This window comes from Eptatretus burgeri, chromosome 1, assembly GCF_056783735.1.
Source record: "Eptatretus burgeri isolate ZD-2024b chromosome 1, Ebu_testis_v1, whole genome shotgun sequence".
NCBI lineage: Eukaryota > Metazoa > Chordata > Myxini > Myxiniformes > Myxinidae > Eptatretus > Eptatretus burgeri.
In genome coordinates this window covers 143171537-143189806 of record NC_140961.1, presented here as the reverse complement: position 1 = coordinate 143189806, position 18270 = coordinate 143171537, and the positions used below count along the sequence as shown (strand labels likewise).

The window sequence follows — 18270 nt, the reverse complement described above, 5'->3', positions numbered from 1 at the left end:
GTCTCTGCAACAAGAAATGAAGCATTAGTGACAAAATTACTGCTTTTTTAGGATCAAACGAAGCATTTTAAAAGTTGTATATTTTTTTGGGACACCATATATATATATATATATATATATGTATTATGTAATGCTCAAATGATAACGCTTCTTGCGCCAGCATCTGAAAAGACATGGGACTACAAACAGATAGTACAAGAAGGGTGGGATAGTGGAGTGGGGTTGGGAATAAGGAAGGAGGAAAGAGATGTGCGAGTATGATTATGTAGATATGCTCTAGTCACCTGACCAACAACAGATCAAATGTAAATCAATAAATGCTCACCTCTGTACATTGTGTAAATTTTTGGAACTGTGGCTGTCTTTGTTGTCCATGCAAAACAGGGCCTTGTTTCCACTGCCGGCACTCGTCGTGATGGTAATAAGTTTGTTTCCCAACAACCAGGTTAGGCTTCGGCCACCTTCCAACAGGAACTCTGCCGCTGGAGATCTGTCAATCACACGAAATGGACAAAACGTTAACAGAAAGCAAGTGCTCTGAAGGTCTAAGTGAAGAGAATCACAGAAGCGAAGGTTACTGCCGGGAGCAACGATGACTCGCTCTTAAGCCAGCCAAATGTCTCGTCATCTAACTTGTGATGCGTATGAATGGATTAACGAGATTCCCACTGCCCCTATCTACTATCCAGCGAAACCACAGCCAACGGAACGGGCTTGGCAGAATGAACGGGAAAAGAAGACCCTTTGAGCTTGATTCTAGCCTGACTCTGTGAAGGGACTTGAGAGGCGTAGAATAAGTGGGAAGCCTGGGGCCTGAGAGGTCCCACTCCGCAAGGGGTGCGGGATGCACGGCATCGTCGTTGCGGGATCTGCCGATGAAATACCACGACTCATACAGTTCCTTCACTAACCGTGTGTGTGTGTGTGTGTGTGTACTTGCACACATCAGGAAAAACAAACTCCAAAGTGTATTTCTAAATTTTTCATCCACATTGAGCGTTTGATGCTTGCTCTCAGTGGCTTGAGCAAGCAAGGAGATCAGATGTTAGATGCTTGTGAAGTTTGTCCAGCTCTAAATTTACGAAAAGTTCATGTCAGTCGGTTGGTTGGTTGGTTGGTTGCATCATGCTCATACAGAACGTTGGTTCTGCCGAAGTAGTTTCTTACCTCGGGTTACAATCCTGGATGGGTTGCCACTCCCACAGAGAATACTCAGCTGAGGTTTCAGGAATTTGGAATTTAGCCAGAGCGTTGGTGATAGCTCGCCGACTCTTTGCAAAGGATACTGTGGATTCTTTAAGGCCGAGTAACTAACACGAGCAGATGGGACACCGAGTTTAATGTCCATCTGATGGATGGTGCACACATTGATGTCCCATCCTGCCTGCAAAACACCAGGATGACAGTTTATAGCTGGGTAGCTGGGTTAAGATCTGAACCCAGGCAAGCAGCATACCAGGCTGTTCTGCCAATTTACATTTTTCAACTCAAAGTGAAATGCCATTGTAATTATTGAAGCAGAAACCATACTGGCATACAGTGGAATATTCTTGCACATCTCTTCCGGTTTACCCAATTGTCATTGCTGCTCTCAGCTTTTGATGCGTTATCAAGATGTGACTCGGCTGTGGCAGATGTGTACAGAAATGGACCGACCTCCGTGGCACGGCAGAGACGTTCGAGAACACGTAACGCGCCATCATGTCAAGGCAGGTTTCCGTTAGCTCCAGGTGAACGGTGCGTAGAGCGTCATCGGGGGCCGGGGAGGGGTTTTCCTCAAGAGAACCTCCTTGCAGACTGCTCAAAGGTGGTTGTCCCCTGAAAAGGAGTAGGAGGAGGAAACAACGGCTCATTACCTGAGGATGATCACGTCTTGTCATGTCAGAAATGAAATGCAAGTTGGTCACCAACAAAACTATATTACGTCCAGGTGCGCACAAATGAGGATACGGGTATACCAGAATACTTGGAAATAAATTGGGGTTGTGTGGGGTGGCAGGGGTGGTGAGACACAGCATAATTGACTTGTGGCGTACATAAAATTAATGCCAACATGGGAGAAGGAAGTTTGTCCTGCGGAAGAAGGCTGGGGGAGTCGGGAGAAGAGGAAAAATAAATGATGGTGAAAAGGTGTATATTAAAAGGGATAAGGATGAAAAGAAAGGATGGGGTGGGGCGGGGCAGAGGGGGAGAGACAAGATGAATGCACAAGATGTACGAGGGTGGGCAAATAAAATTTTAACAAGAGCTCAAGTGAGCACAATATACGCCCGAACAAGAAGGTACATACAGAATTGTGCTACTACATGGAAAACAGCATCCTGCTTGCCATGGCAACCACTTTAGATGACGAACGTATGTCGCGACACACCGTCTCCACAGTCTGTACCTATGCACCAGATATTAAACGTGAAAGTTGAAAACTTTGGGAGTTAGAGTGCGGACAGGAACGGACGGACAGACAGACAGACAGACAGACAGACGGACAGACGGACAGACGGACAGACGGACAGACGACCGGTATCACATAATACACCCTGATTATATATATATATATATATATATATATATATATATATATATATATATATATATATATATATATATATATATATATATATATATATATATATATATCGGGCGTATAAAAAGTGCAGATTTGGTTTCATGACAACAATGTGGTGGCAAAACGAGGTGAACTTTTCAATCATCTCGATATACGAACATGACGCCATGGGTTCTGCCATGGGCAACTTTGTCCCGACAAAGGCCCTCAAGCTGTGCTCCGCGTGAAGAACCATGACGGCGACAGAGCGCAGCACAAAGCCCGTTCAACATCAGCAACGAAGAAAAGTGAAATGGACTGATTAGTGCTGAAAGTACTCGAGTGGTTCACTCTTAATCATGCGGTGAGTGCACATGCAAGATGCGTCGCAGGGAACGAAACGGCGATCAAATGTCAAACTACTTCGCAAGGACCAACGATAAACGGGAAGTTTTCCCTCGGCTGCACAGTAAGGGGCGCAATGCTCGATGGGTCACCACTCCGACGCAGGATACTCGAATGGCTCATTCTTCACAGTTAGCTGGTACTCATTGTGCTGACCTCAGAAGGATGACCGGCTGAGTCAACCAACTCGTGTTATGCCATTGGCACAACAGGGGCTCGAATCTCCCCAAGATCTGAGGCCAGCCACCTTAACCTCGGTTCCAACCTTTCCTCCATCAGGGTTCTACACAATCACAATGCTGTGATACTAAGATCTCTTTCAGAGGAGGAAGCAAAATAATAATAATAATAATAATAATAATAATAATGTGATGTGGGGTGGGGAAGGAAGAAGGGTTTCAACGACTGAGTTTACGTGCTGAGATAGACATATATCAAAGTCGTTCGACGACAGAAACTTTGAGACAGATCTTGACACCTGTATTGTTACCGACACACCACCTGGGAAAATAATTTTCCCAAAATGATCATAAAGGGGTGATCTGGGGTATTTTTTTTCAATTATCTCCACATTTACATCATAAACTAGAAGGACACTTGGGAGAGCACATACCTCCACAACGTAATGCCTGATCCACGAGAACATATCGGGCACAATACGCGTTTGAAATATCGTGCTATACAGGACTATATCGTTTTTGTCCCGATCTCTCAATGATGAAGAATGACATTAAAAATTAAATAATTCTCGTATCCAGATCCGGATTCGGATTCGGATCTTCATCAAAATTGAATCAATTCTTCCTTGTCGCACACCCGACATGTCCACCTCATCCGAACCCGTCCACAACTTTTTGAGATATCGTGCTATATATCATTTTTGGCCCGATCTCTCAATGGTGAAGAATCATTAAAAAAAAATTTTAGTAGTCGGATCCGGATCCGGATCTTCCCCAAAATCTAAACAGTTCGTTGTTGTCAAACCCCCAACCTGTCCACAAAATTTAGCCGGATCCGTCCACAACTTTTTGAGAGGTCCTGCACACAGACAGACAGACAGACAAACAAACAAGCAGATCGACAGACAAACAGACATAAAGGGGTGAAAGCATAACCTCCTTCACCTTCGGTGGCAGAGGAAATAAAGAATTTGATTAATTTTGACCAACATTATACAGTTGTGGTTAAATGAATAAAATCAAGTATGGTATGTGTTTATCCACCCACTGCTGCACACTCTACAGTCTACAGGACCAGTCCTGGCAGGAGAGCAAAGAGGTACACACACTCAGCTTTGAGTTGTCCAACCTGGGTTTGAATCTTGACCCAGGTGTTTCAAAGGCTGGGTGATTCAATGTGTGCCGTCCCTCGGATGGACGTTAAACTGGGTGTTCCGTATTCCGGCACTATTTGTTGGTCGTTAAATATCCCACGGTGTCCTTTGCGAAGAGCGGGCGAGTTATCACCGGCACTATGACCAAATTACAAATTCTTCCTTTAACTCACACGGCGTACTGCATCAGTGGTACAGCCACACCACAAACAAAGTATTGATACAAACTCTCGGCCACTTGTTGCATGCAAAACAAGAAGATTGCAGCACTGATTATGTCATGGAGCAAAGCCATGTATATATATATATATATATATATATATATATATATATATATATATATATATATATATATATATATATATATATATATACACATACACACAGCTCTGGAAAAAAAAATAAGAGACAACTCCAAAAATTTTTTAAATCAGCATCTCTACATGTATGGTAGCCATTCCATTCCAGTGTCTGTTGAATTCCAACACAGGCACACCTCATTCTACTTAGTGAGGTACTGATTAGGTGATCACCTGAACCGAATCTTATTTAACAAGGAAAAGTATAAAAACCACTGCTGTGGTCATCACTATCCTCTTGCAAAAGGACCAGCTGGATGTCAAAAAGAGTGCTAGTAGTACCTCAAAAGTAATTGGAATCAAAAAAATAACTATTGACTATGCCAAAAGAGTTGAAAAGAAAAGTTTTGAGTGAGGAAAAGAAGGGTTCAATTGTGGCTTTACTGGCAGAGGGATACAGTGAGCATCACGTTGCTTCCATCCTTAAAATCTCAAAGACAGCGGTTCATAAGAACAAGGTCAAGCAGCAGACATTGGGGAAAACAAAGCTACAGACTGGCAGAGGGTGAAAATGACTTTCCACTGACCGGGATGACCGCCAACTCATTCGAATGTCACTCAACAACCGTAGGATGACATCAAGTGACCTACAAGAAGAATGGCAAACGGCAGCTGGGGTGAAGTGCACGGCGAGGACGGTTCGAAACAGGCTCCCAGGGGCAGGGCTGAAGTCGTGCAAAGCTAGAAAAAAGCCCTTCATCAATGAGAAGCAAAGAAGAGCCAGGCTGAGGTTTGCAAAAGACCATAAGGATTGGACCGTAGAGGACTGGAGTAAGGTCATCTTCTCTGATGAGTCCAATTTTCAGCTTTGCCCAACACCTGGTCGTCTAATGGTTAGATGGAGACCTGGAGAGGCCTACAAGCCACAGTGTCTCGCACCCACTGTGAAATTTGGTGGAGGATGGGTGATGATCTGGGGGTGCTTCAGCAAGGCTGGAATCGGGCAGATATGTCTTTGTGAAGGACTCATGAATCAAGCCACGTACAAGGTTGTCCTGGAAGAACACTTGCTTCCTTCTGCTCTGACAATGTTCCCCAACTCTGAGGATTGGTTTTTCCAGCAGGACAATGCTCCATGCCACACAGCCACGTCAATCAAGGTGTGGATGGAGGACCACCAGATCAAGACCCTGTCATGGCCAGCCCAATCTCCAGACCTGAACCCCATTGAAAACCTCTGGAATGTGATCAAGAGGAAGATGGATGGTCACAAGCCATAAAACAAAGCCGAGCTGCTTGAATTTTTGTGCCAGGAGTGGCATTAAGTCACCCAACAGCAATGTGAAAGACTGGTGGAGAGCTTGCCAAAGCTGTGATTGAAAATTAGGGTTATTCCACAAAATATTGATTTCTGAACTCTTCCTAAGTTAAAACATGAGTATTGTGTTGTTTAAAAATGAATATGAACTTGTAGTGGGGTGATTTAGCATAACAATTGTGCATTTTGTGAGGAAAGCACCAAATTTGGCACACCAGTAGCCTTACATATTATGAACAGATTTGGATATTGGGCCATCTCAAAATTTTTGATGGCAGTGGAAAATGGCTGCCACAGCCATCAGCGGCTGAATTTGAGATGGCCCAATATCCAAATCTGTTCATAATATGATAGGCGACTAGTGTGCCAAATTTGGTGCTTTCCTCACAAAATGCACAATTGTTATGCTATATTTAGCTAAGTTGCCCCACTATTGTTTTGTTTGAATTATTTGAGGTCTGAAAACACTAAATCTTTGTTGTTATTTTGACCAGTTGTCATTTTCTGCAAATAAATGCTCTCAATGACAATATTTTTATTCAGAATTTGGGAGAAATGTTGTCAGTAGTTTATAGAATAAAATTAAAATGTTCATTTTACTCAAACACATACCTATAAATAGTAAAACTAGAAAAACAGATAATTTTGCAGTGGTCTCTTAATTTTTTCCAGAGCTGTATATATATATATATATATATATATATATATATATATATATATATATATATATATATATATATATATATATATATGTATGTATGAGGGGGGGGTCTTAAAAATGAAAATTTGAAATACATTTATCCCTTCCTAATTCGTTCCACTCCGAGTAAAAACAATGTGTGCCAAATATTTCTGAAATCCAGGAATATTTGGAGGTCGCCCTCGTGAGTTGAAATTTTAACATTATATAATACACAGAACACGGCACAGCGACAACTTCCATCAAACGTTATTTTATGCCTGTATGAAATTGTATAATACACAGGCATAAAGTACTGTTTGATGGAAGTTCTCGCTGTGGCCGTGTTTTGTATCCGTGTTGCCAGCCCTCCTCCCGCCTCCCCCCCACCGTTGGTTGCCAGTTCAGTTCAGTGTGGCCCAGGCCGTCTTGCCGTGTGGTTATCTGCTGCTCGCTCTCATTGCATTATTGTTTCGCGTGGCATTGTGATTTGATACATTGGATACATATTTGATATTCGATATTTTTGTGCGTCCTTTTCTTTCTTTAGGACAAATTTGAGAAAGAAGTTGCGTTTGATCGACTCTGGTGAACCGGAAATAAAGGGCGCATCCCCACCACCGAGCGGCTCACACCTCTTGTTGAAGTAGGGGTACCTGGGTAACGAAGCAAACTTCAACAGAGGGCGACCTCTAAATATTCTTATATTTCAAAAATATTTTACACACCTTGTTTTTTTTACTCGGAACCACACAAACTACAGGGGTGAGAGTAACAAATTTCCAACGTTCATTTTTCTCTCTGGATGCAAAGGGCAACCCTAATTTACATATGTACAGGCTGAAAATATGGCTAATCGATATGTTGACTAAAACGCAATTTCGGCTTCATTTTCTTCGAGATTAATCTGCAATATGAAAGAAAGCACAAATTGAGAAAAATTAAATTCACTTTTTTTTGTTTGTTTGTTTGTTTAGATGAGTAACATTACGTGAAGATCAACTCGGGTAATAGCCTTCAACTCCAACAACACACGATGTGTGTTGGAGTTGATGGCTATAACCTGAGTTACAAGGCTGGTGCTGGCTTGACGGTTAAGGTGGCTTGCTTCAGGTCTTTGGCTCTTAAGTTTGAGCACCTGTCATGCCGTTAAATAACTCCACGACCAGGTGGGTTAACTCAGCCGATCATCCTTTCGCGGTCGGCAAAATGAGTACCGGCAAACTGGAAACAAGGGGCCCTGCATCAGCGGCACACAGGCATCCCCAGCAACGATGCAACCAGCAGCCAAAGGCTGCATACAAAATAATAACCCCCGTCGTAACCACACGGCATCAATTTAAAAACTTTCAACAAGAAGGTTTTCCCATGTCATTTCACGAAAGGAAACCTATATTGTAAATTTTCTCAAATAACTCTTCGCCTATTACCAAAACATCGTTGCGTGCAAAGTCTGAGGTTTTCAAAGAATCTCGTCAAAGCATTAAGCAATGCCCACATAATTAAAATATCCACGCTGAAAAACATTAGAGTGGTGAAAGAGGTTCAAACTCGAAATCACAATCGCAACTGCCCAATTTGCTTCCAGTTCCTTCCAATATTTTTTATGACACCTGAGAAACCCCAACAAGGAGATGATACAGGATCCATACAGATGAGGAAATGGTCTCAAACGCTCACCTGGATGGTACGATGTCACTCAAATGACCATTAATCGGGGCGTCGGTATTCACGTCACCCTAAGCTGTGTGTTCTTAAACTAGAAAAGAACCCCGGTGTTTAGACAACAAATAAATAAATAAAATTATTTGTTAAAAAGACAGGAAGTTGTACAAGTAAAGTTTCAAAACAACATGAGAAGCAAAGTGATGCCTATCCGAAGAAGACGATGTCGAGTAGTGAAAATATCGACAATCGAGATCGTTGAAGTAGCTTCTTTGTTCCACAATAAAAATATACAACTGAGCAGAAATAAATAGCCATGCAAAGTAAATAAATGAATAAGCATGCAAGAAATTAAAGGATGAGAAGCATGGGAAAAAGCAAAGTACGGTGGTCGGAGCAGAATCAAATTATGACGACGAATCAAGCTTCGACGAAACCGAGTACGTCACATGCCGGAGCCTCACTGGGTTATATAGATTGGAGCGGATCTGTATTAAAGGAGATCAAACATGTGCACCAACACACTCATCGACACACAGACCGATTACAAGAGCATCTCTTTGGGAACAGTTGAGCCATAAACATGAGACGGCCAATCAGGGACTTGCAAAGGCAAGGTAAATGACCACGTCCTGGAAGAACAAACAAACAAACAAACAAAAAAAATCACTGGAGTAGTCACTGAAGTTACATTTTCTGCTTAATTCAAAACGATCCAGCTTCTTACAATGATGTAACATGCAGGCGGCTTTATTATGATCAAATCTCTCAACTATCAGGTTATGAGATTTCAGTTTTGTTTCCCTTTAAAGTTTCCCTATCCATCTACAAGGCCTTGATCCGCAGCTTGATGGAATCCTGCTCAACCCTCAGGGCTGGCTCCCCGACTTTCCAACTTGCTCAGCTTGATGGAGTGGAAACCGAGGCCTTTAAGGTTATTACTTGAATCTCTTGTGATGAAGCTGAGTCGACGGGCCCATCACTTCATCATCGCAGACAGGTAGTTGGTCTTTCTGGTCTTGCACCCTCTTCTCTTTTCTTGCTTTGTTCTGCTCTGCTTTTGACGAGTGATATCGAACTTGAAGGAATTAAAAAGAACACAAAACAGGAAATGGCAACTTGCTATATCCCCTTGCGTGCCGTCTCCACTTGTGGCACTATAGAGATCAGCTCTTCTCCGGACCATCACGGACTCCATCACGGACGGTCAGAACTGAAGTCACAAACATGACAGCAGGTGGTTCTCAAGAATATCCTCTGGGACGGGACGTCCGTTCCACTTTCATTCATCGTTGAAACCACGGGTGTGCTTCGCTGCACCAGACCGAGTAAAATGACCAAGTATGTTCAAGCAAGTTATTTCAATAAATGGACGGGATTGGAGGAAGATGCTCACCTCGGCTGTTTCTTGTTAATTAAACAAAACTAGCAAGCTGCCCATGCCGGCACGGGATTCTAAACGGGAAAGGGATGGAGGGGGCAAAAAACGCAAATGGCGTCTTCTGTCAACAAGCCAGCAAAGCGGGAGCAACAATTGACATTTATTACCACGTCTGATGAAATGTAAATGCTCTAATGGCGGCGAGGTGCTCCATTTCATACTGTTTGTTCAATATATGTAGCTTTTTGATACCGAGTGTCCGTTATAAAAATTTGTGTCGGCGTCAAAGCCGGTGACCAATTGCAAGTTAGTAGGAGGATAATATTGGTTTTCCTTCGAAAGGATTTCATCAAGTTAGAACTATACCTTCTAAATAGAACACGATCAGGGGTACCCGGCGTTGCCCAGTGTTGTTCTAATCCTGTTGACATTTTGAAGCAATCAAATATTGTTATCTGTTTTTTGTTGGGGCCTAAAACACTTCCCTACACGCAATAAGGAATGGGGTTGGGGATCATTTAATATTATCTTTCATGTCGTTGCGAAGGCTTATGCACGATCGAGCGATAAATAAATATAAATAAAAAATTCCAACTTTTTTTTTTTGACAAAATTGTGTAAAAGGTTTTTGTCTGAAACACTTCCTGGAACTCACTAATGAACCTCTGAAAGTATTATGAAGATCCGTTTAGCCATCTCCGAGAAAAATGACGACAGACAAACATCTCTCGTGGTATAGAATAAGATAATAATGGTAAATAATTTTGAGGAGTGGAGGAGGGATGTAAATGCATCGGCATGGTCAGAAAAGGCAAATTTAGACAAAGGAATCAGGTAAGAAAACCTGCGAGAGAGTGGGGATGGAAAGGAGTGCGTTAAAAAATTTTTTTAAAGAGGGCGAAGGGAACCTTGTGGAGGAATAAGATAATACCTAAGACAGAAGAAGAGTTTGAAAAAAGGAAGAAATAAAACAAAGAAAGGAGGAAGTGGGAAAATCTGAGCAGGAAAAATAATATAAAAGAGGAATCAGAAGTAAAAGGAGGGAATGTAACGACAGGGAGAGGGTGGCTACAAAAATACAAGTCAGAACTGTACCTTTTTATCAATAATTTTACATTCTAGATCGCTTTCCGTACCTCACACAACGCTGAGCAAGCTGTCGGGGGTGAAAAAAGGTAAATTAGAGACGGGAGGGGAGGAGGGGGAGGAAAACCTAAGAGAAGGGGTGGAAGGGAATGCAGGTGGAGTGGTTGAGGGACTCTAAGAGAACAGGTAGGGTGTAAAAAAACAATCTTACGAAAAGGTCAAGTTAAGTAGGAAAGGTTAAGAGGACGAAAAGGATTGCAAGGGACAAAAATACAACCCAGGGACATGGAAAGAGGTGGGCTAAGCCATGAAAGGGTGGGTGGGATAAACGTGGGAGAAAGGGGAAGAAACCAAGGAATATCAAGACAAGTCCACGTAAGCATCACGCGTTTCTACCTGTGGCCTGCGGGATCGGTAATGCTGATGCTTCGTGTCCGGAAGACCTCAGCAGCTGAGAGGTCATGCGGTGGAATGCCTGCACTGACAGGATGTCTTAAGTGTTTTGCCGTCCACAAGCTTGAAGGTTTAAAGCACAAAAATGAAGAAGTTTGGGGAAGAAAGATGACAAAAGGAAACCAGGAACAACATTTCAAGCAGTGGATTGAGTAGAAATGATTCCATGAGAGAGTGAGTGAGAGTGAGAGTGAGAGTGAGAGTGAGAGTGAGAGTGAGAGTGAGAGTGAGAGTGAGAGTGAGAGTGAGAGTGAGAGTGAGAGTGAGAGTGAGAGTGAGAGAGAGAGAGAGAGACAAAATAAAAATGATCATGAATGCAGCACAGAAATAAGGATTTGCAAAAAAGCAGCAGCAGAATCAATGCAATGAAAACAATCGTATAAACAACAAAAAAGGCAAAGAGTAAAATAATGAGCTTCTACAAGGTATTTGATAGAAAAGCTGCAAGATGGTTCTGAAAAAAAGGAAGCAGCAGCAGCTGAACAACACTAGAACAACGATAACTGCACTCGGTGGAGCGAATACCTCTGCCAGGCCCAACAGTTCAAGTTTTGTATCCTGCTGATAAGCCGGATCTGCATTCAGATCTTCACTAAAATCTAATCAACTCAACATTGTCAGAAACCCAACTTGTCCACCAAGTTTCACCCGAATCCGTCCATGACCTGAGATATCGGCTCACAGAGACGGACAAACAGACAGTCAAACAGGGGTGAAAACAACCTCCATCAATCTTTGGTGGTGGAGGTAATAAGCAGGTCATGAAGACTGCATGTGGAAAGGTATCAGCCATTTCCTGAGTCCAAAAATATACTTGCTCAATGTTCAACAAAACGCAAAATTAAATCATGTATTCAAAAGAAACATCTCACTTCCAGTCCAGCCGACGCGTTTCCCCGTCAACATTAATTAATTAATTAATTAAGGTAACCGGTTTAACCAAAATCTTCTCTTCCCCTCCTCGTCACAGAATTTCACGGCTTATCAATTATTTAACCCCGGATAAGGTCACGGAAAATAAATTGCGTCCTGAACCTGCAAACTATTTAACGGAGCACAGTGGACATCCCAGAGTGTTCAGAAAACGGAGACGAAGAGTCGAAAGAATCAGGCACGAAGGATTCTGAAAACGAGACGCAGCTCTGCCATTACAACACGTTCTGCTTTTCCATACGGCTTGGAACGGCGAAGGTTTTGCCGTCACAGACCAGCCTTGCGCAAATTGATCTTCTCAAAAAAAAAATTGTAAAAAAAAAAACCAAAAACTTAAAACAACATGACTTCACCAACTTGACCAATTCCTGAAAAAGCTGCATGATGAAGGAAGGAAGGATGTTTTGACAAGCAATGTCATCAAATGGGATCAAAACGAGAAAGGAAGATGTTTACCAATGTCAAATCACCACAATCTTCGTCTTTAAAAGGAAACCACCAAAATAACTGCTCTGAAAGGAAAATGGAAAACAAGAAAAGCGACGCACTCGAAATTTGATTCAAACCGATGCGATGACGAGAACAATTACAGCTTGCGCTAACTCGATCGAGAACATCTCCGAACTTCTGAACAAAGCATTTCCACAAAAAAAAAATACATTTATATGGTACGTGAGAAGGCTGAGCTCGTTTGATAACGCATCGTCGACTGTCCTGGGTCAGATCGACCAGCCCATGTGTAAAACGAACCACGAGCACAACCCAAGAAGTCGATCCACTTCTTTGGAATACATAGCACCGGCAACGTCCAAAAGGCGCAAACCATATTGAACATGAGACCTATCCTCCCAAGAAACAAGGACCATATCAGATTGAACCTCAAATAAAATGATTGCCCTCATCACATCGTCGATTTATTGTTGCGGTTCTGTAAAACCGCATGCCTCCAAGGCAATGGCACACAACATACGGCGATCCCAAGGCAGTTATTTTAATAGCATACGTCTTAGATAGTCCCTTCCATATGTCGCGTGGGTAAAAAGGGGAAAGCTGTGTTGCGTGAGACTCTTGTAGTTTGATCTTTTATATCCCATATATCCTCACTTTAACCTTTAAACCTTTTACACGAACCAAGAAAGCAAGCAAGCACGCCATGCTAATAAGAATGAGCAACACGCTACAGGCGTCTTCAGCATGCTCGCGCTGTGAGCGCATCCAGTACATCGTTATGTTGGAGTTTGCACGCCCATTCTCCGTTCAAAGGTGCGCGCCAATTCCCAACCGCCACCTCACCTCGGACTTCACTCCACTCCACTCACCAAACCTCACTATGTTCACCGCGGGATGAAGAGCGGCGCACGTTCGGGGCCAGAGCACGCGTACGAAGACCGTGAACCAATGGAAAAGCTCGGTGCTCCGAACCGTGCCAAGGTCGGTGAGTGACTGAAACATTTTCCCGCTCCAAGGCCTGGCGAGGCATGGCTATGGCCGCTGTGGCCCAACAGAGGAGTGAGATTTTGCCTGCAGCTCGTTGTGATCCAGTTCTTGGCCCCTCCCTTCATCCAGGCCCATAAAAAGGGCAGAGCAGAGTCAGTTTGCTCTCTTTTGGGTCAGTGGCTCTTTCAGTCAGCCTCTCTCTTTTGGATCACACTTTTTTGGGGGTCAGTCGCTATTCTAGTCAGCGTGCTTGTGGGTCGTTCAGTCAGCCTGCTCGCCTACACGAGTCCATCCTGTTCGCCGTTTGCTGGTCACTGCTGCTGCTCGCCTTCATGTTAGGGGCTGTCGGTGCTGCCGTCGAAGAAACGCGGAGCCGGACGGGATCGACAAGCAGGCAGTCAGCGAGCTGGTTGGCGTGGAGCGAAAGGTTCCACGAGTCGCGGTAACCAAGCGGCGAGGGGGAAATATCACACACTACTGCCGCAAAGTGGGGCCGCTCCATTTGAGCGATCCCCAATAGGTGCAGACATTTACACAGATACGATAGGGACTTTCTCTTTACACAACTTTTTCCATCTTTCTTTCCATCTACCTCATCTACTGTGGACGCAAAAAAAAAAAGCATTATTGTGGGCGAAGCCCGACTGTTCTTTTAAGGGCCAAACCGAAGGAGCGAACGTACTGACTTGCATTCATATTTTCCTGTTGCATGACACTGCAGTCCCACGCTGCACTTCACCACACTTCCCACTCCCACACCTAAGACATAATCAGTATTCCTCATACCTCGGCATTCTGGGTTGCATTGGTCTGCCGACCGCACCAGGTGTTGAGAGGTCATTCACCCTTACCTGCTTTCTTTCTGTCTGGGTGATCTAATCTTCCTCGGGTGTGTGTGTATGTGCGTGTGCATGTGCGATGACGCCTGTCTTAGCAGAAATTAAGGTTGTATTGTAGAAGATATAACGGGATAACACTGCTCCATGCCTGCTTTTGCAAGACTGCTTATCTTTTGCCGCACCCCACAAATTCCTTGCTTTCCCTGCTGTACATACCAATAAATCCCATTCACTGTGCCACATACCTTTCCTCGCTTTGGTCGTAAATAAATGCCCTGTGTAGAATTGTTCCCACCTCATTTTCGTGTTTTCCTTCATTGGTCCAGCATGGCATGCACCCTCGCTTAGCCGGGACGTTATTCCCCAAAGGTTTGCTTCGTAGCCGGAACGTACTTGGCAGTTCCGCTCAGCTGCACCTGATCCGGTAAGTAATCTGGTTAACACAAGTACGTAACGAGAGCGCACTCCCCGGTAAGGTCACTTGACCCTGAAGGTAAACGGTTTCTAAGACGGAAGACCCTAAGTCACGTGGTCGAGTTATTGGCGTTCACGGCTGATTAGCGACCCGCCACGTCACCAAGTTATTTGTGTGCGATGGCCTGCGATTCCGGTGAGTAACCTGAGGCAATCCATCTCTCGTGGCCTCCCGGGACCACAACATTATATTTATCTTTTAATATACAGGGATATAAAAACAACAGGAAAAATGTATGCGTTTCTTATTTGCATTTAGCGATATAAAATAAATATATATATATATATATATATATATATATATATATATATATATATATATATATATATATATATATATATACATATATATATACAGAAACATATTCATGCCTCTGCTAATCCTTCAACAGAAGTGAGATCTCCATTCATCTCCCCATAAGATAAGCAGTACATTGTGGGAGGGGGTGGAGGTGAGCAAAATTGAATGACCAATCACGGAGCTGGGTTGTGAGATCTCGTGACCGCCAGCCAATCCTAATAGGAGGTTAATCAGCCAATGGTGAGTCAGTGTACAAAACCCGTGACTCCTAAGGGTTACGTCATGCTTTATGTGCCATCACTGTTTGCAAAGTTGTGCCCACGAGCAATTTACTCCTGCAAGAGAAAATGATGAAACCGAAGAAGCAGCAGGAAACATAAATAAATCTGTTTGATTTTTTTTTTAACTGTGAATAAAGAAACCAGGGAGGACAGCAAGGAAACAGCAACTGTTACGAAGAAAAATGTGAAGAAGATGTCTCAGTTTTAAAATAAATCATGCTTGGAACTATAAAAACTGTCTGGCTAATCTACTTAACCTCTCAAGTTGACAAACACTCAGAGGGAGAAAGAGGGTTAGAAGATGAGGAGACGACAAAATAAATAAGAGGCTTGGCTCAGGTCTGGTCAAGCCAAGTGAGGCACCCTTGACTACATTGGATGGGAGAAGCAGGCTGCAATTCCGCCACACATGACGTGCCAGGTGGCGGGTCCCCCGGCTGGCCGAGGAGAAGAGTGTTGATGGCCCTGGGCTCCCGGGACAGACCAGTTCCGCCTTCTACTGGTGGGGTGGTGAGGGAAGGGCAAAGAACCCCGGAGACGCAAGGACTTCTGATGAGGGAAGATATCTCGCACTCCTCAATTTCCTGGTCCTCAATTCAGACTCGACACGGACCTCCCTGAGAGGGTCCCAGCTCTCATCTGAGCTTTCTCCTAAGAACTTCATTTCAAAACCGTCCCTCACATTATGTAATCGTGTGGCCATAGGTTGACTGGTTTGAGTGCAAAATTGATTGGACCGATTCAAAAGAGAACTGTTTGGACAAGGCGTACCGAGGGCGTGGTTCCCCGGTATTTAAATCACGTGATTAATTAGGTAACCCGATTAACCCATAGACGGGAGGACCCTTGGTCACGCGGTTGAGTTATTGGCGTCCACGGTCGGTTAAGTGACCCGCCGCGTCACGGAATTATCCGTGTGCGACGGCCGACAATTCCGGGGAGTCTGGTGGGAATCGACATAGCTTCCCCCACCTAGTGGTCTTCTCACCCGACCCCGCCGGCCCACAACACTAACACACACGCACACACACACACATATATATATATATATATATATATATATATATATATATATATATATATATATATATATATATATATATATATATATATATATATACTGAAAAACACACACACACACACACACACACACACACACACACACACACACACACACACACACACACACACACACACACACACACACACACACACACACACACACACACACACCTTTCTGGCAGAGTTGCAGTCTGTGAAAGACACCCAACCACCCGATCCACAAGGACAACAATAGGGTTCATCATGTTGCTCGCAAAGCCAAATGTTTGAAAACCTTTCTACCTTCTTTCTGAAAATTTCAGTGTGCTGACTCCATCAACCCGGCCAGCTACTGATACCTCACTGGCAACGCATAGCCCTACCTGCGGGCAGGCTTATCGTTGAGGCTGGTACTACGAGCACGGAAGTTGCTTTGGTCATTGCTCGCTGCATGTGCTGACGCAGTGTCATCAAAGGGCAGCAATGCGTTGGAACGTAAACCCTGCCAGAGGCCATGCGTAAAAACTCATCTTAAATCGATCGTACTTAACAAAAAAAAATACAGATCGTTTTATTACGATCACCTTGAGTGTTCTTCAAGCTATCATTTTTTATATCAAGTGTCTGAACATTCTTCAAATTGCAGAAATGGTCATCATGGCGACATGGCACCAGGACGGTTACCTTGGTGATGTATTGCACAAAGTCTTTGCGGAATGGCAAACGACATCGGATGAACCACATGGCAATGACGTGATGTGCCAAGGACACGATGTACTGGTTGAACCTGTGGAAAGAGCATCAATTAGATGGTCATAATAATCCACTATCCTCTTTATACACACACACACGCACGTACACACAGGCGGACGGACAAGCCAAAAACATGTCTCCAGCTGCGGAGGCACAATACAAAAACAAATGGAGATCGAAATTGTACTTCACATTTTGAATACACCGAACTTACAATACCTGGACTTGTTGACAAATTAAATAATCCAAAACAAGTTGACAGCAACAGCTCGTATTGTGCATGCAGAATGCGTGAGGATTGCAGTGCGAAGCTTACTTGAACGGATTCGTGTAGGGCAGACAAATGGCAAAAACGCTGATGTACTGCTCGGCCACAAAGTTCGAGTACAAGATTGGGATCCTGACAAGTGCTGCAGAGAAACATCCCAGAACATCTGAATCGAGTGTCTTTCATAAATCTGAAGCAATCTCAAACTGTCCTCCTGAAGCTCCCCTTCCACACCCACCCACAAGCTGAAACCTGTCGCAATCCACTCTACCTCTAACTCCCCCCCTCCCTTCCTCATCCCTCCATCCCCACCCCAAAGCTGAAATATATTGCAATATTCCAATCAAATTAGACCATGTTCCTGCATGGGGAGGGGGGGGGGTAAGAAACAAAAATGTCACCATTTCTACCAGCAGCAGGCCTACAACTAGCACATTCAGCCCCCGACCCTCAAATTTTCAAATATAAATAAGTCGTCAACCATCACAGCAAAACTCCGCTCGCTCGTGGAGTTTATGTGACGTAAATGACAAAATAAATTATGAGAGGTAGTTTTATTCAACTCCTTAAACGAAAAACGTGATTTGACGAGTTTCTTTTGAAAGTAAAAGTGGCAATAAATCCGTGGGCCCAGTCATCCCTTTGGTGGCCGAACATACCGGCATGCTGTGCCACCAGCCGCAATTCCCACGATGCCAACGGTGAAACTGACAAAACTTCAACTGACAGTTCCTCACCATCGGACAAAATGCTTACTCAAACCTGATTGGAATTTCGGG

General features: G+C 43.7%; 1 protein-coding gene across 7 annotated transcripts in view; it reads right to left on the bottom strand.

The window, feature by feature from the left end:
- The window catches only part of TSC2 (TSC complex subunit 2), a 116274-nt gene that overhangs the window by 25072 nt on the left and 72932 nt on the right, over positions 1 to 18270 (bottom strand). For 6 of the 7 annotated variants that reach the window (XM_085846043.1, XM_085846100.1, XM_085846049.1 and 3 more), the window contains 6 exons: positions 17540 to 17633; positions 17155 to 17257; positions 16854 to 16972; positions 11108 to 11227; positions 1657 to 1818; positions 326 to 490 (listed from right to left, as the gene is read on the bottom strand). In XM_085846043.1, the coding sequence (XP_085702169.1) occupies positions 326 to 490; positions 1657 to 1818; positions 11108 to 11227; positions 16854 to 16972; positions 17155 to 17257; positions 17540 to 17633 (763 nt within the window). The remainder of the gene's footprint in view (positions 1 to 325; positions 491 to 1656; positions 1819 to 11107; positions 11228 to 16853; positions 16973 to 17154; positions 17258 to 17539; positions 17634 to 18270) is intronic. The other variant, XM_085846069.1, reaches the window with a different exon arrangement.